A 24,029-nucleotide genomic window follows, 5' to 3' on the forward strand; every position below is an offset into this window, starting at 1 on the left:
GGTTGCTCAAAACTGAACTTTTATTGCTAACGAAAAAGGTAGGATAAAATAACAAAGACAACCACACAGCTCAAAAGCTTCCTCAGAGAGAGGAGAATACAACTGGTGAGTGACACTTCAGAAACTGGGGTTTTCTGGGCCCTTGAATTGCCTGTAGGAAATCCCTCACAGGGATTGCTTTGAGTAAAGAAGAAAAGACAAAAAAAAAAAAAAGAGCTGCAGTAATGTTTTAAAAGAATGGATTGAAAAGCAGAGCTCCTTCTAAAGAAGGAATGAATGTGGCTCTTCATCCCATGGTTAAGTAGTCCTGGACTTAATGGAGAAATTTGGGTTAGACATCAGGATAAGTATAGGCATTTTCTAAGCATGCAGGTAAATTGACACTGGAATAGGTAGCTGTGGGAGTAAAGGCATCTGGGTTACCAAATGCTAACTAAAGCTGATTTGACAACGACTTTCAACCATGGTTTAATGTCCTTTAGTTTGTGTCAGAGATGAAGACAGACAAAATGATCTGTTAGCTGACCTATTTTCTTTGAGCCTGCAACTAGGGCAGAGGTGCAGGGGGGCTGTGATATAAATGTGAGCACAGATAGATGTGAGCCATGAAATGAAAGCCTTTCTATGGGAGAGTAAAAGGTGGTGAGAGCTCTCAAGTATCAAAGAAGGGAGCACATCTTTGTATTCTCTTATGTCAGGTGACTTTAGGCACCTGAAGTAAGAATGAAAGCTGGGCAAAAACGTCAGCAGGCAGTTTTTCTTGTGACCCCTTCCAATTAAAAACCAGAGATTCAGAGCTACAGAGGAGCCTCCTTTCCATCCTCTGAGCTACACAGAAAGGCAAGGCCACTTTCCAGGAGCAGTGTTCGGTAAGGTGACTGTTGTTTCCCATCTTTCCTGTATGAATTAGAGAACAAAGTACCTATCCCATATCATTTTTGTTACCTGTGCTGCAGAACTCAGCAGGAATCATGAACCCTGAGGAACAAAAAACAGTGGAAGAGGGATAGCAAACTGAATCTTCAAACCATGGCATGCTTCATGCGATGCTTAGTCTCAGGGAATTGATTTTACTGTTAACTTTAGGCAGCACTCACTGTAACCCAATCCTCGCAGATGCAGAGCAGTACAAGTATGGCAAGAACCGTGTGGAGGCAGATGCCAAGAGGCTACAAAGCAAGGAGGAGGAGCTGCTGAAGAGGAAGGAGGCCCTCCGGAACAGGCTGGCCCAGCTGCGCAAGGAGAGGAAAGATCTGCGCGCCGCCATCGAAGTCAACGCTGGTATGAGCTGCTGCTGTGTGCTGATCTGCCCTGCCAAGGCCACAGCAGCAGAACACCTTTGGGTGCTGTGCTGAAGTCATGAGGTTTGGGTTTGATGTTAACCATCCTCTCTAATAATATACGTGCAGGGTTCTGCACTTCGGCCACAACAACGCCCAGCAGCGCTGCAGGCTAGGGACAGAGTGGCTGAGAGCAACCAGGAAGAAAGGGACCTGGGGGTGCTGGGAGATAGCAGCTGAACAGGAGTCAGCAGTGTGCCCAGGTGGCCAAGAGAGCCAATGGCATCCTGGCCTGGCTCAGGAACAGTGTGGCCAGTAGGACAAGGGAGGTTCTTCTGCCCTGTACTCAGCATTGGTCAGGCCACACCTTGAGTGCTGTGTCCAGTTCTGGGCTCCTCAATTCAAGGAGATGTTGAGGTACTGGAAGGTGTCCAGAGAAGGGCAACAAAGCTGGTGAGGGGCCTGGAACACAAACCCTATGAGGGTGAGGGAGCTGGGGGTGTGCAGCCTGCAGCAGAGGAGGCTCAGGGCAGAGCTCATTGCTGTCTACAACTGCCTGAAGGGAGGCTGTAGCCAGGTGGGGTTGGGCTTTTCTGCCAGGCAACCAGCAACAGAACAAGAGGACACAGACTCAAGTTGTGCCAGGGGAGGTCTAGGCTGGATGTTAGGAGGAAGTTGTTGTCAGAGAGAGTGATTGGCATTGGAATGGGCTGCCCAGGGAGGTGGTGGAGTCGCTGTGCCTGGAGGTGTTGAAGCCAAGCCTGGCTGAGGCACTTAGTGCCATGGTCTGGTTGCCAGGCCTGGGTGCTAGGTTGGACTGGATGATCTTGGAGGTCTCCTCCAACCTGGTTCATGCTATGATTCTAATGTCTATGTAGCATAGTAACCATTTTAGATATATTTGTATATACCTAGGAAGTGACCCTGCTGGGGACCTCAGACAAGCAGAACACAGCAGTAATTTTATGGTGACTGAGAAAATAACAAAACCCAAATACTGGTTTGAAACTAGACTAAAAGCCCACAGAAGGCACCTGACAGCAAGCATTTGATTTCTGTTGCTAAGCTTTTTACCTGGAAAAAGTGAGGTTGGGCAAAGTGCGTCACATTTTTCTGGTGCCACTGAACTTTAGAGACTTTGTTGTTTTCTTCAAAACAAAAAAGCTTCTCTTTCTCCTTATTAAAATGATGACAGGCAGGAAGACCCAAGTGATTCTTGAAGACAAGTTAAAGAAGTTGGAAGAGGAGTGTAAGCTGAAGGAGGCTGAACGTGTCAACCTGGAGCTAGAACTGACCGAGGTGAAAGAGAGCCTTAAGAAAGCCTTAGCTGGTGGCATCACCCTGGGCTTGGCTATTGAGCCCAAGTCAGGAACATCAAGCCCACAGGTATGCAAAGCCATTTAACATGCACGTTCCAGGACCATGAGCAGGGAGTGCTCTGCCTTCTCAGCTCCAGTAAAACGAGAGGTTTGGAAAGGGTTTGTGAGGTCAAACAATAAGAACTGGATGTCTGTGTGATTTGCATTCTCTACCTGCATCAGGTGTGCTGCAGTGGGGGCTGGCAGACATGGGAACCACAGGCAGCATGGTGTGCAAAGCTGACAGCTCAGTGGTTGTAGCAGTGCATGAACTGAGCTATTGCTCCATCCCAGGCACTTTGAAGTGCACCAAGTGTCAAGGTCCGGAGGAGCAGAGATGAACAGTATCTCTGTCCAGGGGAGCAAGACCAGTTCTTATGGATTCTGTGTTGTGAAATTAAGGTGCAAACGAGACCAGATATCACCATGAAACTGTTTATTAAAGGATAAGGTTGGGCAAAACGGAGGGAGAGAGGGGAGAAGGGGGAGAGAGATCAGAACAGAGGGAGAGAGGGGAGGAGGGGGAGAGAGAGAGATCAGAACAGAGGGAGAGAGGGGAGGAGGGGGAGAGAGAGAGATAAAGAGATCGATGGAGGAGAGAAGAAGGAGCAGGGAAGGGAAAAAAGGCTGTGATCATATTACCCTCAGTCTCAGATGGAGGGGAGAGAGAGAGATGGGTGCGTGGCCCAGGGATGATCTTCTGTGGAGTTTGTCAGAGTTTCTTCGGGTGCTGTGCAGCCTCGGTGGTCTGGTGATGGTCTGCCCTCGGTGGTCCGGTGGAGGTGCCACTCTTGGTCTGGTGGGGATGCCACTGGTGGTCCGGTGGGAATACCACACTTTGGCAGGCATTTCTCCTGCCTTTTTATACAGTTTTCTTCTCAGCGTCCAGCTGCAGCCCCCCAGGGCATCTTCCTGTGCATTCTCAAGCATTCGCAGGGGTCCAGCGTCGCCAGGGGGAGGGCCTCCACCCTCTCTCGGCTACACCTGTCCACACCCTGCATACACATCCCTTGGAGGTAGCTAAGATGTAGGCTTCCTGGGCAGTCCAGCCAGGGTGAGGTCAAAAGTATTGTCTGTCGATTTGCATCCCTGAGCTTTGAGCAAGCCCCTGAGTCTGAGTCCCAGAAGTAACAAGATTAAGGAGAGATGATGCAATCTTTGTTGATTAAGGAGGGACGATGCAATCTTTATCTTTGCTGATTAACAAGAGAGAGGATCAGACTCTCACACCAAGTCACTGTGCAGTGACGGAGACATGCTTATATCAGTCCCCTACCAGTTGCTGTCACCCTTTGCAAGGGCAGCATCTCACACCTTCATGCTGGAGCTTGTCAGGCCTGCCCTGGTTTATGCTGTAGATCTGTGTCAGAAGGGTTATAGAGAACAGTTCCTCCAGGTGACCCAATGTTGTTTAATCACCGCAAACGACCTTTAATTATCATCACAAACTTTCATTTCCATCAGGGAACGCACACTTGGCTTTGTTTCCTTGCGTTCTACCCTCGGTTTTGTTTATTCCCTGTTTGGTACTGTGAAAAGTCATTTCTTTTAAGAGGAAATCTGCAGTTCTAGGGTCTGGGTAGGAAATGCTGCCCACGGGACTGTCTGGAGGCACCTCAGTGTGGGCTTTTCTCTCTTCGTTAGTCGCCGATTTTCAAGCACCGAACGCTGGAAAACTCTCCCATCTCCAGCTGTGACACCAGCGACACTGAGTGCTCCCTACCTGTCAACAGCGCAGCAGCTCTGAAGCGACCTCCCTCATCAAACACTTCTCCCTGCAGAGGACATGTCCTTCGAAAAGCAAAGGTGAGAAAGCTTACATCTAGTTTTACTGTCCTGTCCTTTTGCTTACTTAAAACCAAACCTTGTTTGCTTGTGGAGAGACAGAGACAGAGGATGAGAGAGGAAGTTTGAGTCCTGCTGCTTAGGTGTCTACAACTACCTGAGGGGTGGTTGTGGCCAGGAGGAGGTTGCTCTCTTCTCTCAGGTGGCCAGCACCAGAACAAGAGGACACAGCCTCAGGCTGTGCCAGGGGAGATTTAGGCTGGAGGTGAGGAGAAAGTTCTTCACTGAGAGAGTCATTGGACACTGGAATGGGCTGCCCGTGGAGGTGGTGGAGTCGCCATCCCTGGAGCTGTTCAAGGCAGGACTGGACGTGGCACTTGGTGCCATGGTCTAGCCTTGAGCTCTGTGGTAAAGGGTTGGACTTGATGATCTGTGAGGTCTCTTCCAACCCTGATGATACTGTGATACTGTGAAACAGGGAGGGTGAACAAGAAAGCTGGGGAGGGACAGACTGAAAGAGTTGGGGCTGTTCAGTCTGGAGAAGAGGAGGCTCCCAGGTAACCTTGTGGCCTTGCAGGATCTGAAGGGGCCTACAAAAAAGCTGGGGAGGGACTTTTTAGGCACTCAGGGAGTGACAGGACTGGGGGGAATGGAGCACAGCTGGAGATGGGTAGGTTCAGGCTGGACGTGAGGAGAACGTCGTTGAGCATGAGAGTGGTGAGAGGCTGGAATGGGTTGCCCAGGGAGGTGGTTGAGGCCCCATGGCTGGAGGTGTTTGAGGCCAGGCTGGATGAGGCTGTGGCCAGGCTGATCTAGGGTAGGGTGTCCCTGTCTATGGCAGAGGGGTTGGAACTCGATGATCCTTGTGGTCCCTTCCAACCCTGACTGATTCTATGATTCTACAGGGGTGGAAATTCAGATTAGACGTTAGGAAGAATTTCTTCACCATAAGGGTGCTGAGACACTGGCACAGGTTGCCCAGGGAAGTGGTGGAAGGCTTATCCCCAGAATTTTTGGAAGTCAGGCTGGATGTGACTCTGGGCAACTTAATCTTGTGTGAGGTGTCCCTGCTCATGGTAGGGGGGGTTGGAGCTAGATGATCCTTGAGGTGCCTTCCAGCCCTGACTGTTTCAATGATTCTCTGAAATACAGCCATAAGAAGAGACTGTGCTGTACCTGAATTGTTTGTGTCACCACATGAGTAATGCTGATTTTGGGGAACCTCTTGCAGAAGTATTGTTGAGTAGTTTGAGGGACAGGTATGTCTCTGCTTTCTCATTCCATGTTTTCCTCTGTTCCTTTGGAGATTTAAGTTGCCAGGTAAGTGGTCCATGGTGTAGACAGGCCTAAATCTGTGTAGCAGAGAAGTGATGTTATGAGTGTTCTTAAACAACCACAAAATTGGCTCTGATCTTTGCCAGCTGTTGGCAAGAACAGAACAGTAAATGATCATAATTGACACCGTGTTGTGCAAGTATCTCCTCTTAATGTGCACTTAGAGGAGAAAGTGAACTAATTTACTCTCACAAGTACCAGGCTGAAGTTTGCAGACCTCTTGCACTGTTGTAGTTACATAATTGTTGTGCCTTAGCTCTGAGAGAGATTTGCACAGCCAATCTCCTGGGCTAAAGTTACTAGCAAGAGGAGCCTGTGGGCAGCACGGAACCAAGGGTGAGAGTTGGCCTCAGCTATTATTGCTTTAGGAGTTCACTGCTAATTATAAACAGTCCTGGTTGTAGACATTTGTCTTGTGTGCAGTGCATTCCTTTTCCAAAAGCAATGAAGCACTCTGTACAGGGATGTTTTAAGTTCCTATTGTTCCACAGCTTCATTGATTATAAACATGTGGAGTGTCTGAGCACCTGGCACCTAAATACAGGAAATACAGGAAAATCTTCCTCCCAGCAGGTGATTTGGGTTTTCTGACACATCTTAATCTCTTCATTTCCTCCCTTCTAGCTCCCTTTAACCTCTATCCACTGCCCAGGACATGAATTACTTCCAGCACTCCACCTTATGTGTAGAACTTTCTCACCCTTCATCTCCCACCCTCTCCTCCATCCATGGACACCAGCCTCTTTTTCTGCCAGTTAATTATTCTTAGCTCATTCATGAATCAATTTAAATGCAGCATGTTTCAGTTCTGTTTAACTGGGAAGTTTGCTCCTTGTAGGGTTCATGATTGGACTCAGTGATCTTAAAGGTCTTTTCCAAACCAAATGTTTCTATGACTGTTTCAGACCTGAGCAAGGATCCTTGTGTGCTAAAGCTTATCTTTGTATTCCAATTACAGCCTAATTTGTCTCATAAAGATACCATCTCTTAACTACAGGCTGTGCCTGTTAGCACACCATTACTCAGGGACTGTGGTCTAGCAGAGCCCTTGCAGAAGGGAGCAGTGAATTTGTGCTGGGACAGGCACATTCAAGCCAGCTGTTTCATCTTTGCAGCTGGAGAAACCACAGTGCTATAACAACCTAAACATTTTCGGTGTCAAGAATCCCTTCCAGCTGTAGCACATTTTGGATGCTCAACCCATACCGTAGAGGAAAGCCCCTGCTGTGTTGTGGATGGCACAGCAGCCCGGTCAGGCTCTTTGAGAAAGGAATCTTGACTCCAAGGTTAGGCTAATCCAAAAGGATGTGGAGCTACTCAGCGTATTTCCCATCCTGGGAAAAACAACTCCAAGTATCCAATTCAGCTTGAACAGCTTTTTTTTTTTTGACTTCTCCTCCCCCTAAAACCTCCTGCACTAAATATTGAGTGAAATTTTGCTGAATTAGATATTGCAGCCCAAGCTGTACTCAGCAAGAAGCTGCAGCCAAAGCCTGCCAGCAGGCATGCAGCTGCAGCACAGCAGAGGGGGTGTGTGTGGGGATTTGGGAATCATAGAATCAATGAGGTTGGAAGAGACCTCCAATATCATCCAGTCCAACCTATCCCCCAGCCCTATCTAATCAGCTAGACCATGGCACTAAGTGCCTCATCCAGTCTTTTCCTGAACACCAATTCAAGAGAGATGTTGAGGTGCTGGAACGTGTCCAGAGAAGGGCCACTAAGCTGGTGAGGGACCTGGATCACAAACCCTATGAGGAGAGGCTGAGGGAGCTGGGGGTGTGCAGCCTGCAGAAGAGGAGGCTCAGGGCAGACCTCATTGCTGTCTACAACTACCTGAAGGGAGGTTGTAGCCAGGTGGGGTTGGTCTCTTCTGCCAGGCAACCAATAACAGAACAAGGGGACACAGTGTCAAGTTGTGCCGGGGGAAGTACAGGCTGGATGTTAGGAGGAAGTTGTTGTTAGAGATAGTGATTGGCATTGGAATGGGCTGCCCAGGGAGGTGGTGGAGTCACCATCCCTGCTTTCCATTCTCTTAGCCTTCTGCAGTTCCAAGGGAGCCCAGGCCCTGCAGGTGTTGCTAAGGAAAGGGTGTCACACCTGAGTAGCCCAGAGCAGGTCTTGGCTCCCCAGGCACAGATGTCAGTGCAGTACGTGGGAATGAACCAGATCTCGTGTCTGTGCTTGCATCTTCAGCAACTGGCAAACCTCCCAGTGGTGAGGGAGTTCTCTAAGCTTGCACAATGTCAAGAGGTGGGGTTTTTCCCCAGCGTGCATGTGGATGCAGTTGGAGGGGAGGCCAGGCACCACAGGCTGCAGGTCTGGGAGCTGCTTCTCCAACAAAATCTCTCCCCTCAGCTGCACTGATGTGAGAATGTAATTGTCTGAAGTGTGGAGGTTATGAGGAAGGTGGTGCCTAGTGACAGGACATGGGGCAGCAGGCACAGAGCAGGAGGTTTCACTTGAACTTCAGGAGAAACCTCTTTAGTCTGAGGGTGCTGGAGCTGGCTGCCCACAAAGGTTGTCAAGTCTCCTCTGTAGAGATTCCAAACCCACTTTGACACAGAATCACAGAATTTCTTAGACTGGCAAAGCCCTTCAAGCTCATCAAGTCCAAACACTACTTTCACACTCACAAGTCCTTGACTAAACCAAATTCCTCAGCACCACATCTCATCACTGTGAATTGCTATGGTTGGAAAGGACCTCCAGGATCAGCCAGTCCAACCTTCATCCCAGCATCCTTCATCACTAAACCACAGCCTCAAGCACCACTCCCACTCTCCCTTTAAACACCTCCAGGGATGGTGACTTCACCACCTCCCTGGGCAGCCTGTTTCAGTGCTCAGGAAAGAACACACACCATCCTGTGCAACAGGACACAATCCTGTGCAACCTGCCGTGGGTGACCCTGCTTTAGCAGGGGAGTTTGGGTCCTAGGAGGTCCCTTCTATCCTCCAGCATGCTGTGATTCTGTGAGAAGGAAAGAGGGAGAGTGAAGCAAGAGGACAGATCTGGTGTTCAATCTGAGGAGGAGCAGCATGTGTGGATGGCCTGTTGAGGGCAGGCACCGTGCTGACACGTATCTGCACACATCCTCTTGGCTTTCTGATTTTCTCTCTGTTACACATGCTTTTAATTATTTTAGAAAGCAATCACACATTTTTAACAAGGCAGAAGGCATTCTGGTGGTGATTGTGTTCATCTCTACTTGGCTGGAAATGGAGACTGTATTAAAATGTGGAAGCCAATATTCTGCGTTAGCATTGCTAGAGAAGTGGTCCAAATACCCTTCCTGGACCAGGGCTGAAACACTGCACAGTTCAAATGCATTTCTAAACCCAAGTTGTGCAGCAAGGAGACTGCAACGATTATTTCTGGTTTGTTTTCCAAACTGCTGGACTGGTGAATGTCAACAGCTTACCTTTTGCTTATGTTCTGGGACTGGAGAGGAGAAAGAGCTCTGCCAGCTCACTGTCATGCTGTCAGTGTTGACTTAAACATCGGTTGTGAACCTGCTAGAGAAGTAGAAACAATGGAGAACTTCCTTCTGCACCTGCAAAAGAAGCTACTGCCTTCAAGGCTTCTTTAACACAGGAAAAATTCTCCTCCCAGCTGCTTACCCAGAGGCTTCCCTTTAGAGCTCTGGTAGCATATGGACAGGGAATGTCCATTTGACAGCCTTTGAGAAGCAGTCAGGCTTCTCCCAGTACTGTGGTTTAAGTTTAGGTGCACTTTGATGTGCAAAACAGAATATTTACATTTTATTTTAAGGAGGGGGGAAAAAAGCCCTCAAGATTAAGAAAAATAATTATTATCTACCTGCTTTAAGCCCAAGACTTCTTTTTTCTTACATTGCTAAAGCAGCCCCACCAGCTGTGAGCTTTACTGGTGCATTACAATGGTTGGAGAAGTGTCATGGTCATGCAGTTGTTTAGCCAAACTAATGCTGTTCCTGCAGCAGAAACAGATACTAACATGCATAAGAACTCTGAAACGTTCTGGAATGAGAGTTAAACTCAGGAATTCAGGTCAGGAGCCAAGTCAGCAGGCTGCCTGCAGAGTAGATGGGTGGGAGAGGAATCTGTAGACTCCATTCCCTGGCTGGGAACAGCTGGGCAGCTGCTGCATGGGGGTTACTTCAGCCAGAAGCCAACTCCTTCATACCTTCATTAGTTTCTGATCACTGCAAGGGTGTGATTCCAGGAGCAGGTACAGTGTGGATGTCCTGAGCTGAGCCCACCCCCTTTCAGCTCATGTGGACTGTTAGGAAGTGCTGTAGGTGTCACTCAGTTTGATTTACCTGGGTGCTCAGCTGCACCAATCTCAACGCTTTTCACTTCTGTAACAGAACAAACTGAAACATCTTGCTCTGGGACACAGATGAAGGCATCACAGATAATGTGCTTTGCTGGGGCTTGCAGCTGCCATTATCCTCAACTGACAGGTGGGGAACCTGAGGCACAGACAAGCAAAGTGATTTCTTTAATTTGCTCAACTTGGATTACAGGAAATAAATGCAGTGTAAACTGACTTGTCAGACACCCTCAGAGCAAAGAAGTTGCTCTTTAAGCTGAAGTGAAACCTCCTGGGTTCCAGTTTGTACCCACTGTCCTTTCATTGGGTACCACTGAGAACAACCCAGCCTCATCCTCATGGCCTCCACCCCTTAGATACTTACATGCATTGAGAAGATCTCCTCTCGGGCTGCTCTTTTCCAGGCTAAAGAGCCTAATGGGCCTCTGCCTTAGCTGCAGCTGAGTGCTTTGCTCCCTGTGCAGAAAGCCAACAGAGCTTACTGCAGTGCAGCAGAAAGCAAAGCTGCTGTAGTGCAGTTGTGGAGAGGTGGAAGCTGCAGACAGACACTATCAGGACATACTTGTTAGCATTCCCAAACTAATTTGTGGGCAGCAGACTGGATCCAGCAGAGTTAAGGGAAAAGCTGTTTGCTGACCTCAGCTGGCTCTGGCTCCACAAGTCTGGTGACATCAGTGAAACGAGCTGATTTCTCTAGCATTTTCCATCTCTCTCTTATTCTTCCCCTTTCCAGGAATGGGAGATGAAAAATGGAACATAAACATAGCAAAACCTCTCACTTTCCATAAAGGCCTTACCTACTACGGACCAAGACCCAGGCTTCAAGAGACTCATCTAAAGGTGGTATCCAGTGGTACATGAGAAGAGGTTCTAGGATTCTGTTAAGTTAAAGGTAGCTTGGCGCTGACTTGCCCCTGTTCCCTGGACTTATTGCTGTGTAGCTATGTGTGCCCCTCCTTGTTAGCTGTAACTAGTTCTGACTTCACTGCTAAAGAAAATGAACACCAAAATAAAACCCAAACCCAACCACAAAACAACCAAAAAAAACCCCAAACCAGCCATAGTAATGAAAAAGGAGCATGAAGTCAGAGCTGAAAGAATGCTCTGCTGTGGAACATCACAGACCAGCAATGTTCACTGTCTCACCTCAGATGACCTGACACCACTGAAGACTGGTGCATTAAGACCCATAAGAAATCATCTCCTTCCAGGTTCAGAAGTGACATCCCAGGGCCAGCTGAAGCTCCTGCTCACCACTTGATGCTTTGCTCTTGGCTTTCCACAAGGCAAAGCCACAGAAATGCTTCCACAGAACTGGCGTGGCTTGCTTGGCCGGGAAGGCAGGACGTCCTCGGTGCCATTGTCCTCTGCGCTGGGGTGGGAGCTGCAAAGAGACAAGGCAGCTGTCAGCAGTGGTTTGGATCCTTTTTAGACAGAGGCTTTTGTCACTGAGAGACAGAAAGCTGAGGAAAAAGATGCATTCTTAGTACCTTCTCTTGAATACTGTTTCAGAGCACCGGTCATTTTCAGAGGTCGTATGGGTGAGCTACGACTTGTTGCTGATGGTTATTATTTCTTTTTCAAAGGCAACCTGGTATTTGTAGAGACTTGCTTCTTTTCCCTGCTTTTTGAAAGGAAAAAAAAATAGAAAAGAAAGAGGAAAACTTCACAGAAATGAATCCTCAGCAGATAGCAGCAATTCAGAACAGCTCCCGAAGTCTCGTCCTGTTTGTTAGGCTACGGCATTGTTAAACTTGAGTTAGAGAACACTGCTGTACTTCAGTTTCCTTCACAGTTTCGTACCTCAGCTAATAGTTCTGAGGAAGATGGACTGAAAAGGTGATGATTGCCAGACTCTTCTGATAAATTTTGCAGAGAATTGGGGATTTTCTTAGGAGTCTGTTTACTAGGAGACGGCGTCTTGCCTTTTAGTCTGTAAAGTTATGAAGTGAAGTCTGTTCTTTCTTCATCTCCATGCCACTCCTGAGAACTGACATGCAGTAAATTGCCAACTAAAGTCCTTCAAACGCCCAAAATTGGCTTAAAAAAAATATAAGAGAGGTGGAGGGAATGCATCTATAAGGAGTTGGGTTCTTTTAATGTTTTCTCTGTGGGTTTTTTTTTTAAGCCTTTGGAGAGCCTTCAGTTGCATTCTCAAGATTTTTTTCCCCCCTCCTCCTCATCTGCAAAGATGAGAAAATTACTTTAATTAAACAAAAAAGCTTCAAGTACTACTTGTGTTTTTAGATAATCACAGATCTTAGGGCTGGAGACTTGAAAATGAGTTAAGGCTTGCAATTAAAACCACAGAAGTTGGCAAGAGGATCCCATCCCTTCACGGCCCAGCCTGCAGTTTTGTCTCTTGCCTGTAGGAATAGATGGGTGACTCCTGAAGGATGGATACGCTGGGATTCCCATCTGAGCTGGATGCCAGAGCACTTCCTGCAGGAGCTGAGGGGATTTGAAGGCACAAAGCTGTCAGAAAGAGCTGAAAGCTGCTGCTAGGACACAGAGCTGCATCCTTTTCCCAGGTGCAGTTAGTCCTTAGCAGAGCAGGAACGGAGCCCAGCAAAGGTTGCTCCTTGGGACTGTGCTTTGTACAAAGTGCTGCAGGAATGCAGCAGGGAAGCAAGTGTCAGTGTGGTTTTCACTGAAAACAGGATTTTTTCACACATTTTTGGGTCATCTGCTTATTTACTAACTCTCTTAAGTGGAGGGCAAGTCCCATGCTGTATGACTACGGACTAAACGGTGTCAAGTTCCCATAACGTTTTAGCAGAAGCAAATTTGAAGCAGAAGTAAGTTCATTTAGGCTTCTTATTGCAAATTAAGTTATTTATTTGTATATTTCAATAAATATTTAATTTATATCTGTACATATTTATGATGCAAATTAGGTTTCTTAGTCAAGGTTTGCAGTGATCTAACAGTTGCCTTGAAGAAGTGGTCCCGCACCAAGAAATGCAGAGTAGGCAAGAGCCAAAGTCACCTTCCTTCTTTACCCAGTGTTGGCATTGAATCTTACACACACACACATCACCACATCCTATGGGAAAAAGAAAACCAGGAATCCTTGGCAAGGACATGTTGGAATTCATGCCTGAGAGGGAAGTGTGGAAATGTGTGTCCAAGCAAGCAGAAGCGGCACACACCACCAAGCCTGGTGCCACAGCCTTCTGCTCCAGCATAGAAGCAGCAGCAGGGGCTGCTGGCAAAATCAAACAACTTCCTTTCACCCTGCCTCCAGCAAAGGCTCCATAAAGCCACCACCAGCTCACCCCCATCACGCTACAGTCTAACTGCATGCCTGGTACCATCACAGTTGCCATCGGTGACATCTGCTCTATAGAACAGCCAAGGACTGGAGAGGAGGAGAACAACAAAGCCAAGGAGGAGAACAACAAAGCTGTGAGAATCACCTCTCCAGAGCCCATCTTTGGTGCTGTGAAATAGTTGCTGCACAGCAGTTGATAAAAAGCAACAGAGCTTTGTCTCCCCACCAGCTGCAGATCTGGGAGCAGCAGCAGCAGCAGGCAGAGCCAGCAACAGAGCAGCACAAATCTGTTTTAAGGGAAAAACTCCCATTTTAAACCAGTATAGAAAGCCAAGGACTGGAGAGGAGCAGAACAACAAAGCTGAGGGAATCAACCTCTCCAGAGCCCATCTTTGGTGCTGTGAAACGATTACTGCACAGCAGTTGATAAAAAGCAATAGAGCTTTGTCTCCCCACCAGCTGCAGATCTGGGAGCAGCAGCAGCAGGCAGAGCCAGCAACAGAGCAGCACAAATCTGTTTTAAGGGAAAAACTCCCATTTTGAACCAGTATAGAACAGCCAAGGACTGGAGAGGAGCAGAACAACAAAGCTGTGGGAATCAACCTCTCCAGAGCCCATCTTTGGTGCTGTGAAATGGTTGCTGCACAGCAGTTGATAAAAAGCAACAGAGCTTTGTCTCCCCACCAGCTGCAGATCTGGGAGCAGCAGCAGCAAGCAGAGTCAGCAACAGAGCAGCACAAATCTGTTTTAAGGGAAAAACTCCCATTTTGAACCATTTCTGTGGCTAAGCAAATGGTAATAACCTCATGCTTCCCCAGACTCCTCTTACTCTACTAGGTGCTGTTTTGATACTGTTTGTTTTTATAGGTGATGCCTTATTTCGTTTTTTAAACAAGAAACAATCATCACTTTTGCGAGGATCAGACCTGATTTTGGTTTCTAATGACATGATTGTGGCAGTTTGATTTTTTTTGGGGGGGTGTGTTTTATCTTCTTCAATGACAATGACTTTTAGTGTTGAGGACACTTTTTTCCTCTCTCCACGTGAATTGGCCCAGGCTGTTATGTTGTAAGATAAAAGTTCTCATGTTAAGAATGTAATTATTTCCTTGTTGTATTTTTTAAAGTCAAACACAAAATCATATTTAAAGGGGAAAAAAACCCCTAAACAACAACAACAACAAAAAAAACCCTTCTGGAAAATAGCCTAGAAACAGGGACAGAGTTTTTTTGCTTGATGTCTTTTTTTTGTTACTGGATATGTTGGTTGGCAGTGCCTGTTGTAACTGACTGTAAATAGAATTCTTTCTACTGTATTTCCTCAATGTATTTAAGGTTTTTTTGACACACACATTCGTGGAAACTTCTGCTGAAAACAAAGAAGAGGGCAAGAAAAACACAACAAAGACCAAACTTGACTCACCTTCAGCTGCGTGTCTCAAAAGCTTCAACTGACTTTATACCTTTCTAGTTTTATTCTTCAGACAGTCTTGCAGAGTGTGGGAAAAAAATAACCAACCAACCAACCCCCAGACTGGCACCTGCTTGGTGTGACAAATCCAAGACCGTTATTAATAAAGTTACCTGGCAAAAATAAAGAAGTAGCTGTGGTGGTTGTGTCTCAGCCCTCATCGGTGGCAGCAGCAGCTGGCAGCACAGCAGGACACTCTCAATAGCCATCCTCAGCCAAGTGCCCTTCTCCCCTGCCAGGGGCACAGGCTGTGACTGGTGTCTTCTTGGTAGGAGCAGGTGTGGATCTGCTGGAGGGTAGGAGAGCCCTGCAGAGAGATCTGGACAGGCTGGATGGGGGGTAGAGGCCAAGGGGATGAGATTGAACAAGGCCAAGTGCAGGGTTCTGCACTTTGGCCACAACAACCCCAAGCAGCACTACAGGCTGGGGATAGAGTGGCTGAGAGCAGCCAGGCAGAGAGGGACCTGGGGGTGCTGGTAGATAGTAGCTGAAGATGAGGCAGCAGTGTGCCCAGGAGAGCCAATGGCATCCTGGCCTGGCTCAGGAGCAGTGTGGCCAGCAGGACAAGGGAGGTTATTCTGTCCCTGGACTCAACATTGGTCAGGCCACACCTTGAGTGCTGTGTCCAGTTCTGGGTTCCTCAATTCAAGAGAGATGTTGAGATGCTGGAGTGTGTCCAGAGAAGGGCAAGGGGGCTGGTGAGGGGTCTGGAGCACAGCCTCTCTCCTCACAGGGCTGTGCTCCAGGTCCCTCACCAGCTTCGTTGCCCTTCTCTGCACACCTTCCAGTACCTCAACATCTCTCATGAACTGAGGAGCCCAGAACTGGACACAGCACTCAAGGTGTGGCCTGTCCAGTGCCCAGTACAGGGACAGATTAACAGGTTCATGGCCTTAAAAAAGCCTTGCAGAGGATCTTTGTGTTTCTCTGTAAGCCACATTTAATGTTTTCCATCCAACTGCAGCCCAAAGGCACTCAGTATGACAAACCCCAACCCCACCTACCTTACTCCACCGAGGTTTGTTCCTGCAGGTGGGCACCCACACTTGCAGCACTGCAATGATGTGAAGTTGATTTTTGCTTTATAGTTTCTTTTAATCTGTGCCTAAGTTGAGTCCCCTCAGCCCCCTTCATTAGAGCATTGAGCAGGGGCATTTCTAAAGGACTCCTGGCTAGCAAATGAACTCTGGCAAATGTGACACCTTCTCTCAGCTGGACAGGGCAAAACATCAGGAGACAGACTTTTTACACTGGAGAAAAGAGGGATGTCAGAGGGGAATTACTTAAGGCCATCAAACACAAAGCTACCAGCTCTTACCAGAAGGGTCTCGCTCTGGGGCAGATGGAGGCTGGAAGTGCAGACTGGCTGCTCCTCTCCCCATTTTCTTGCCACCCTGCTGCTGACAAATTAAGCTGGTTTCTTCCATGTATTTATTTCTCCCCACCAGCAGTTACAGAGGCCTCCTCTCTTGTAAAACAAGATCAGATCCTTTTCAACTGATTTTTAAGGCAAGCATCAAGACAGTGCACTTTCATTCCTTCTAATTCCCATCATGTGCATTAGACAGCAACAGCAATAATTCAGTTACATCAAGGATATTCTTCTTCAGCAACCTCTCCTGGTGACAAGGAAATAATTTTTTTCTCTTAGATTTTGTGGAATTACAGCTCAGGAGAATTAAAGCTGAATGCTCCTGAGTTGAACCTAAGTGAAAATCTTCATTCCTGCTTCCATTCATTTTAAAACAGACCAACAATTGCTGCACTGAATTCTTATTCCACTGAACTACTACCTTCTTTAACCTCTTTTTTTTTTAGCACTTACCTCTGCTGCTGCCTTGGGTTTTTTTTTCTCCTTGGAGGTCAGCTCTTGGTCTGATGCTGCAACAGTCAGAATGGATCCTTTTTATCACAGTGAAATAAACTGAGCAGCATTTCTAGCATTTTGCTTCAGCCTTTGAAACCCACCAGGGTCAGAGCACAGGAGCATTTTCACCACAGCAGCTGGGTTTACATGAAAGCAAAGCATCTTTTAAGGCATAAATCACACCAAAAAAAAAAAAAAAGAAGGGGGAGGGGGAAAAAAATTGGAAAAGAAATCAGTGCCTTAATGGGAAACAGGAAAAAATATTGGCTGGTGTTTGTGACTCAGAAGTTTTATTATAGAGACATAATTTATGGTGATGTTGAAACCAGTTAAGCTGCAAAATAGCACAGCAATTAATATGGCTTTGATGAGGACAGCAAAGGAAGCAGAACTGCAGTGATTCTGTTTTTCCAATGGAAATTGGTTCTGAGGGAGAATAGCCCTTCAGGTTAGGTATTAGCAGCTTCCATGTGCTGCCTCGTTTACAGGAACAGCTTGTCCATGTCTGTTCTCACTCCTGCCCTTGCAGCTCAGGAGCATTCCTCAGACAGAACTACTGGGACATCATTTGGAGCAGCAGACTTGAAGGGGACCTTTCCATTCTGATTTTGTTTGTATCAGAGCACTGAATCTGCAAAATGAAAAGTGGCCACTCGAGATACAAGAGGCTGCCCACTGATGAACTGCAGTTTAAAGTCTGAGCTAGCCACACTATGAGATTGGAGGACCTAAAATGACAACATACAAATGTTTTCTAGCTGAGCCACTCAAGCAGAGAAAGCCTCCAGCTTAATTTCTGTACCCAGCCTTACATTTAGCATCCTGTCCTGCAGGGTGGGACCATACAGCCCACTGCACAGGGTCCTCTGGCTGCTAAGTCTTTTCAGCAGGGACCATGAGAAAGTGTTGAACTAGTGCAGACTGAGAAAACTAAGTTTAATCTTACAGAGTTTGGACATTTTTATTTCTGGTCCTCAAGACAGACCCACTCCCTCAATAGATTATCTGCTTGCTGTCCCATTAAACCCTCACTGCAGTCTGTACAGTTCCTGTGGCTAACAGAACCAGGTAGACAGTGGTTTCTGTTGCTGCTTTAGTGACAATTCCCAGGGTAGAGTTCAGTCTGAGCTGCCCTGCTAAGCTGCACAGCAGCAACCACCTCTCAGCAAACCATAAACTATTCCAGCCCCACAGGATCACAGGATGTTAGGGGTTGAAAGGGACCTCCACAGATCACCAAGTCCAACGCCAAACCTCAGTTAAGCCAGCAGCAGCTCACCTCAACACTTTGAAGCAGGAAGGGGTGTCCAAGCTGTAGGGATGCACAGCACACACTGACTTCAGCAGCCCAGAGACCTCCACGAAGCTCCTGCCAGGATCAGGAACAGCCAGGGTCCAATCCTTGCACGCAGCCAGGCAGGGACAGGTTTTGATTTGCATACCCACCAGGTTTGCAAGGAGGATGCAGATTCTGCAGCACACAGGCAACTCTTCAGGAGGACAGAGAGGTAAAAGAAAGACAAGACAATAAATAAGGAGCAAGCAATATGTGAAAATACCAATGCAGCACAGGAGGTTCCAGCTCAACACAAGGGGGAACTTCTTTACTGCAAGGGTCACAGAGCACTGGCACAGGCTCCTCAGGGAGGTCGTGGAGTCTCCTGCCTGTCTGGATGTGTTCTTCTGTGACCTGAGCTAGATTGTGTGGTCCTGCTCTGGCAGCGGGGTTGGACTCGACGATCTCCTTGGGTCCCTTCCAACCCCTGACATCCTGTGATCCTGTGAAACGGAAGAGAGTTGAATAAAGACATGGACAGGGCAAAAGAACACAACTTAATTCTGTTTATGGCTGTCTCTTACAGGTCGATCAAGGTTAAACCTTGCTGGATCCCTTAATTCTCCAGCTAGATAGAACTACTCAGCCTTTGAGTCAGTGGAGCTCTTAGAACATCCATTTTCACCTGCAGTTGCAAGGCTTCAGTCTGGCCACGGAGTGTCACCATCCACCCATTCTACTGCAGCAACTCCACTCCTGGGCTGCAGGGGAGAAGGACTTCTCCCTGCTCACCCTGGGGATGGAGTTGAGCTGCAGCACAGGAGAACGAAGCGACTGAAGCTGAGCAGTTCGCAGCCCATCACTGACACAAACTATGAGGGCTGGCCAGATCATTCTCCCTCCACAAATCCCACTCAGTGGGACCCTCCCAAGTAAAAAAAAAGCAAAGCAAACAACAGTTTAGAATCAACTTTTATTAAAGAAAAGACCTGTAGTGCAGGTTCTCAGACAAATGCATACCTTTGGATGCAGTGGAGTACACAGGAGTATACAGTAGTTTGCCTGCTACATGTTTGGAAGCTGAAGGAGCCCCCAGTGAACTGTGCTGCACAGTTCATCAGGACCAGCAAAAGCTGTCAGGAACTGGGGGGGCTGTGGACCACTGACAGAGAGTGAGTGATGTGTGCACTACGGCTTGCACAAGACTCTTGATTAAGCTATCCACTGTGCGACTGAATCACAGGTAAGTGTCACATTAAGCATATTCAAACACAGATCTGTGGGTGGCTGGGTCTGGGGTTGGTTTTTTTTTCTCCTCAAAAACCCCAAACAGAATGGCACAGCACTACAGAACTGCCAGGAAATGGTACATATTTACAAAAGAAAATGTACAAATCACACTTTTGCCCCTTTGTGGCAATGCACCAGGCAGGGATTCGCTTCCTCCTTCCCTTGAGCGCTGATGCTGCTGGGCAAAGGAGCCTGCCCAAGTCAGGGTCTCCTGAAACAACACTAGGAGAGGGCATGTGTCAACTGACACCAGAATCATAGAACTGAACAGGTTGGAAGAGACCTCCAAGCTCAGCCAGTCCAACCTAGCACCCAGCCCTGGCCAATCAACCAGACCATGGCACTAAGTGCCTCAGCCAGGCTTTGCTTCAACACCTCCAGGGACAGTGACTCCACCACCTCCCTGGGCAGCCCATTCCAATGCCAATCACTCTCTCTGCCAACAACTTCCTCACAACATCCAGCCTAGACCTCCCCTGGCACAACTTGAGACTGTGTCTCCTTGCTCTGTTGCCGGGTGCCTGGCAGAAGAGACCAACCCCACCTGGCTACAGCCTGCAGGTAGTTGTAGACAGCAATGAGGTCTGCTCTGAGCTTCCTCTTCTGCAGGCTGCACTCCCCCAGCTCCCTCAGCCTCTCCTCACAGGGCTGTGCTCCAGACCCCTCACCAGCTTTGTTGCCCTTCTCTGGACACCTTCCAGCACCTCAACATCTCTCTTGAATTGAGGAGCCCAGAACTGGACACAGCACTCAAGGTGTGGCCTGAGCAGTGCTGAGTACGGGGGCAGAAGAACCTCCCTTTTCCTGCTGGCCACACTGCTCCTGATCCAGGCCAGGATGCCACTGGCTCTCCTGGCCACACTGCTGGCTCATCTTCAGCTACTATCTACCAGCACCCCCAGGTCCCTTTCCTCCTGGCTGCTCTCCAGCCACTCTGTCCCAGCCTGTAGCGCTGCCAGGCAAAAAGTGCAGAGGCAGAAGAGGAGGACTGTGTGGTCAGGGTATGGGCTGTGGTATGCTGATGATCATCAAGAGCCTTCACAGCATACTTATGATCACCAAGAGCCTTTACATAGATCACAGAATGGTTTTGGTTGGAAGTGACCTCAGTGATCATCCAGTTCCAATCCCCTGCCGTAAGCAAGGATACCTCCTACTAGAACAGGTTGCTCAGGGCCTCATCCAACCTGGCCTTGAACACCTCCAGGCAGGCTGTGGAGCACAGAATCACACTTGGGTGATCACATTGGGTGGTTCTGTGCTCCACAACCTCCCTGGGCAACCTGTGCCAGTGTCTCACCACCCTCACTGCAAAGAACCCTTACCTAACATCCAGTTTGAATCTCCCCTCTGCCACTTTAAACCCATTACTCCTCCTCCTGTCATTACAAGACCTTGTCAATAGTCCCTTCCCAGTCCTCCTGTAGTCCCCTTCAGATACTGGAAGGCCACTATAAGGTTTCCTCAAAGCCTTCTCTCCAGGCTGAAGAGCCCCAACTCTGTCACCTGTCCTCATAGCAGAGCTGCTGAAGCCTTCTGAGCATCTTTGTGGCCTCCTCTGGACTCACTCCAACAGTTCCATGTCCTTCTTGTTCTGGGGACTCCAGAACTGCACACAGGTCACCAGGTGAGGTCTGAGCAGAGTCTAGGGGCAGAATCCCCTCCCTTGTCCTGCTGGCCACACTGCTCTAGCTGCAGCACAGCACACGGTTGCTTTCTGAGTTGCACTCACACTGCTGGCTCATGTTGCAGGGCTTCTTGGTCAGAAAAGTACTGTCAGAACCACAGTGTTAAGCATTTGCTGGTCATATTCTGGCAAAGCAGCTGGAAGTAGCCCAGAAGCAAAGTTCTGCTTTAGTTGTAATTAGCTTACCTCTACCCAAAGTCCTCTTGTGCTAACCACGGGCATCAGAATTCCAGGGGAAAATCAGCTGGGTGAGAAGATATGCAGGGAGATGACAGCTGAGCACTTCTCCTCCCTAGCACAGAGCCAGGCTGACAGTCTGTCAACCTCCACAGTCACGAATCAGGTTAGAGTTTGGCCCTGCAGTGCCCAATAAAGGTTCCCCATGAAAAGCAGGGGAGCGAGGAATGCTCTGTGAACCCTCACAAGGACTGTGGCAGGTCCAGCTTTTATTTTCTTGGCTTTCACAGCTTTACCAAGAGCTGTAGCTCTAACCAGCCAAAAAAACATTTTCCAGGCTTGGTTTAATTTCCATTTTTTTCCCTCCTCCTTTTGTTCAGATGAGTAATGCCAACAAAATCTGCATGGTTTATCTGCCTGAATCTGGAAGGATCTGGGACTCACCTGTGCTGAAAGAGCCCCAGGTGCACTGTAAACATGCCAGCATTTATCTTTTGCTCTTAAATGGAAAATCCTCCCATCCCAGCTCCATTATCTCTCTAAATCTTCTTCCAGGACTTAATCCAAGGTGAACTGATGTTCCTAGTGTATAAACACAGAACCATGGATGCTCTGCTCACTTCATTTTGCTGAGGAAGGGTGGTAGCTGGTGTCTCCTGAAGCACATTTGCCATGCTCTAGGATGATACTCTTTGGAACCACCTCCCTTTTGGCAGAGAAACTTATCTATGTCTGGTGGAAAGCAAAATCACAGTAGCCACACATAGTTGTTAAAGCAAGTGGTAAGTAAAGGACAAGAGTGGAAGCCTCCCCAAGCACCCTGCCAGCTCATCAAGGTCCCCACCTCTTCCAGGCTGGTTTTCTTCTGCAATCTTTCTTAGCATTTTTGTCTCAGCCACACAGAAGGGAATAAAAAAATTAGTTAGTCCCCTTTTGATATCCACTCAGCTTCCTGGCAGAACCACAAGCAAAGAAAAGCAACTCAGAAGAGACTGAGATCAAGAGAGGAGAGAATTCAAGTTCCCTTCTCCGTTTGATTACATTTTCCCTCCAGAGCCTTCTGCACTGCAGCAAGCACAGCCCATGACTTACACCCAGGAGGAAATAAATCATAGCTTGCCAGTGACAAATAAAAAAGGAGCTGTGCTCAGATGCCTGGTGTGTACATCAAATAGAGAGACTCTGTGTTCTGAAAATGAAGATTTCTAGTCACATGCTGCTGGTGTTTGCCCTCAGGAATACTCCACCAACTCATTCATACTCTCTAAACATCCTAAAATTAGAGCCCATGGAGGGATTCTAACAAATGACATTTTCTCAGGACACAGAGCCTACCAAAGCAGCCTTTCCCTTGCCAGCCAGCTCAGTGCTGTGCTGTGGAGGGATGCCCTGTCATCATTTCAGCAGTAACCCCACACTGGAGCTGCCTCTACGGAGCACATTCTTGCATCTTGGCTCCCAGGAAGCAGCCTCTTCTCCACGTGCCTCAATTGGGATGTGGCTCTAAGTCAGATCCCTCCTAAATTGCAGGCAGAAATGCTGATATTGCCACCTGTTCCTGGTGCTGCACCGATTCAGACTCGTGGGTTAAAGTCTGTGCCCAAGCAGCAGAACTGCCACTACCAATTAAAGCAAGCTGCAAGCCCCGAGCAAAGCCCCCAGCTCCTGGCAGCATCACACACGGCTAACACCAACTTCCTCTTCTCTTCCTTATCCTGTTCAGACTTGTGCTCCCCTCCCTCTTGCATCTGTCCCACATCCCACATCCACTCTCTCTAGAGCAGCCTCTACCCTTCAAAGACACCACTGAGCTTTTCAATTACCTTGTTCCCACCAGCTTCTCCAACAAGAAAGTTCTGCCAAATGTCTCTGCTGGCTTTGCTTAAACTTGCATTGTGTGGAACTTGAAAGTAAGCCACATGCCTCTGCCCCTGGGAAATGCTGCACCTACACCCAGCCCACACACTGACAACTCCCACTGCTCCCACTCCTCTGGTAGCAATGGACCCTCTTAACCTTACCTGTTTCTTCAGCTTTGGATTGTCACTGTTCTCTAAGAGGCTCTGTGTGAGCTTTGGCCTCAGCGTTTCACAGTATCACAGTACCATCAAGGTTGGAAGAGACCTCACAGATCATCAAGTCCAACCCTTTACCACAGAGCTCAAGGCCAGACCATGGCACCAAGTGCCACGTCCAGTCCTGCCTTGAACTGCCCCAGGGACAGCGACTCCACCACCTCCCCGGGCAGCCCATTCCAGTGTCCAATGATTCTCTCAGGGAAGAACTTTCTCCTCACCTCCAGCCTAAATCTCCCCTGGCACAGCCTGAGGCTGTGTCCTCTTGTTCTGGTGCTGGCCACCTGAGAGAAGAGAGCAACCTCCTCCTGGCCACAACCACCCCTCAGGTAGTTGCAGACAGCAATAAGGTCCCACGTTACAACTCAACACACCATCATGCTCTGGCAAGGTGTCTGCCCAGCCTTGCTGCACTTGGGTAGCTGCCAGCTTGAAGGCAGGTACCATTTTAATGAGCTCCAGAAAAACTCAGGCAGCCACCAAGCCTCACCCCCTACAACCCAAAAGGAGGCAGGAGGAGGCATTTGGAGATCATGGGCATAGCTGTCTGTCAAATAAATATATATGTTCCACTGTAGATGGACAAAGTTAACACATTTCCAACTGAAATGGTTCTAGGATCATAGAATCAAACATGTTGGAAGAGACCAATCAGTCCAACCTAGCACCCAGCCCTAGCCAATCAACGAGACCATGGCATTAAGTGCCTCAGCCAGGCTTTATCTTCAACACCTCCAGGCACGGTGCCTCCACCACCTCCCTGGGCAGCCCATTCCAATGCCAATCACTCTCTCTGACAACAACTTCCTCCTAACATCCAGCCTAAACCTTACTCTG

General features: G+C 48.2%; 1 protein-coding gene and 1 long non-coding RNA gene across 7 annotated transcripts in view; one reads left to right on the plus strand and one right to left on the minus strand.

Moving 5' to 3' along the window:
* Positions 1-14,950, plus strand: part of AFAP1 (actin filament associated protein 1) — a 125,798-nt gene extending 110,848 nt beyond the window's left edge. For all 4 annotated transcript variants that reach the window (XM_064151642.1, XM_064151644.1, XM_064151643.1 and 1 more), the window contains 4 exons: positions 1,117-1,281; positions 2,476-2,666; positions 4,283-4,444; positions 10,809-14,950. In XM_064151642.1, the coding sequence (XP_064007712.1) occupies positions 1,117-1,281; positions 2,476-2,666; positions 4,283-4,444; positions 10,809-10,835 (545 nt within the window). In that variant the 3' untranslated portion in view covers positions 10,836-14,950. The remainder of the gene's footprint in view (positions 1-1,116; positions 1,282-2,475; positions 2,667-4,282; positions 4,445-10,808) is intronic.
* LOC135179622 (uncharacterized) lies at positions 4,346-15,206 on the minus strand. 3 transcript variants are annotated; one of them, XR_010304058.1, is made up of 7 exons: positions 14,934-15,206; positions 11,566-11,699; positions 11,222-11,459; positions 10,062-10,214; positions 9,183-9,273; positions 5,600-5,775; positions 4,349-4,429 (listed from the first exon to the last, which is right to left on the minus strand). It is a non-coding gene; the product is annotated as an uncharacterized LOC135179622 (long non-coding RNA). The 3 variants fall into 3 exon arrangements; XR_010304060.1 differs by having other exon boundaries at positions 9,183-9,276; XR_010304059.1 differs by lacking the exon at positions 5,600-5,775 and having other exon boundaries at positions 4,346-4,429.
* Between the last annotated feature and the right edge of the window lie 8,823 nt (positions 15,207-24,029).

Source organism: Pogoniulus pusillus, chromosome 11, assembly GCF_015220805.1.
Source record: "Pogoniulus pusillus isolate bPogPus1 chromosome 11, bPogPus1.pri, whole genome shotgun sequence".
Classification (NCBI taxonomy): Eukaryota; Metazoa; Chordata; class Aves; order Piciformes; family Lybiidae; genus Pogoniulus; species Pogoniulus pusillus.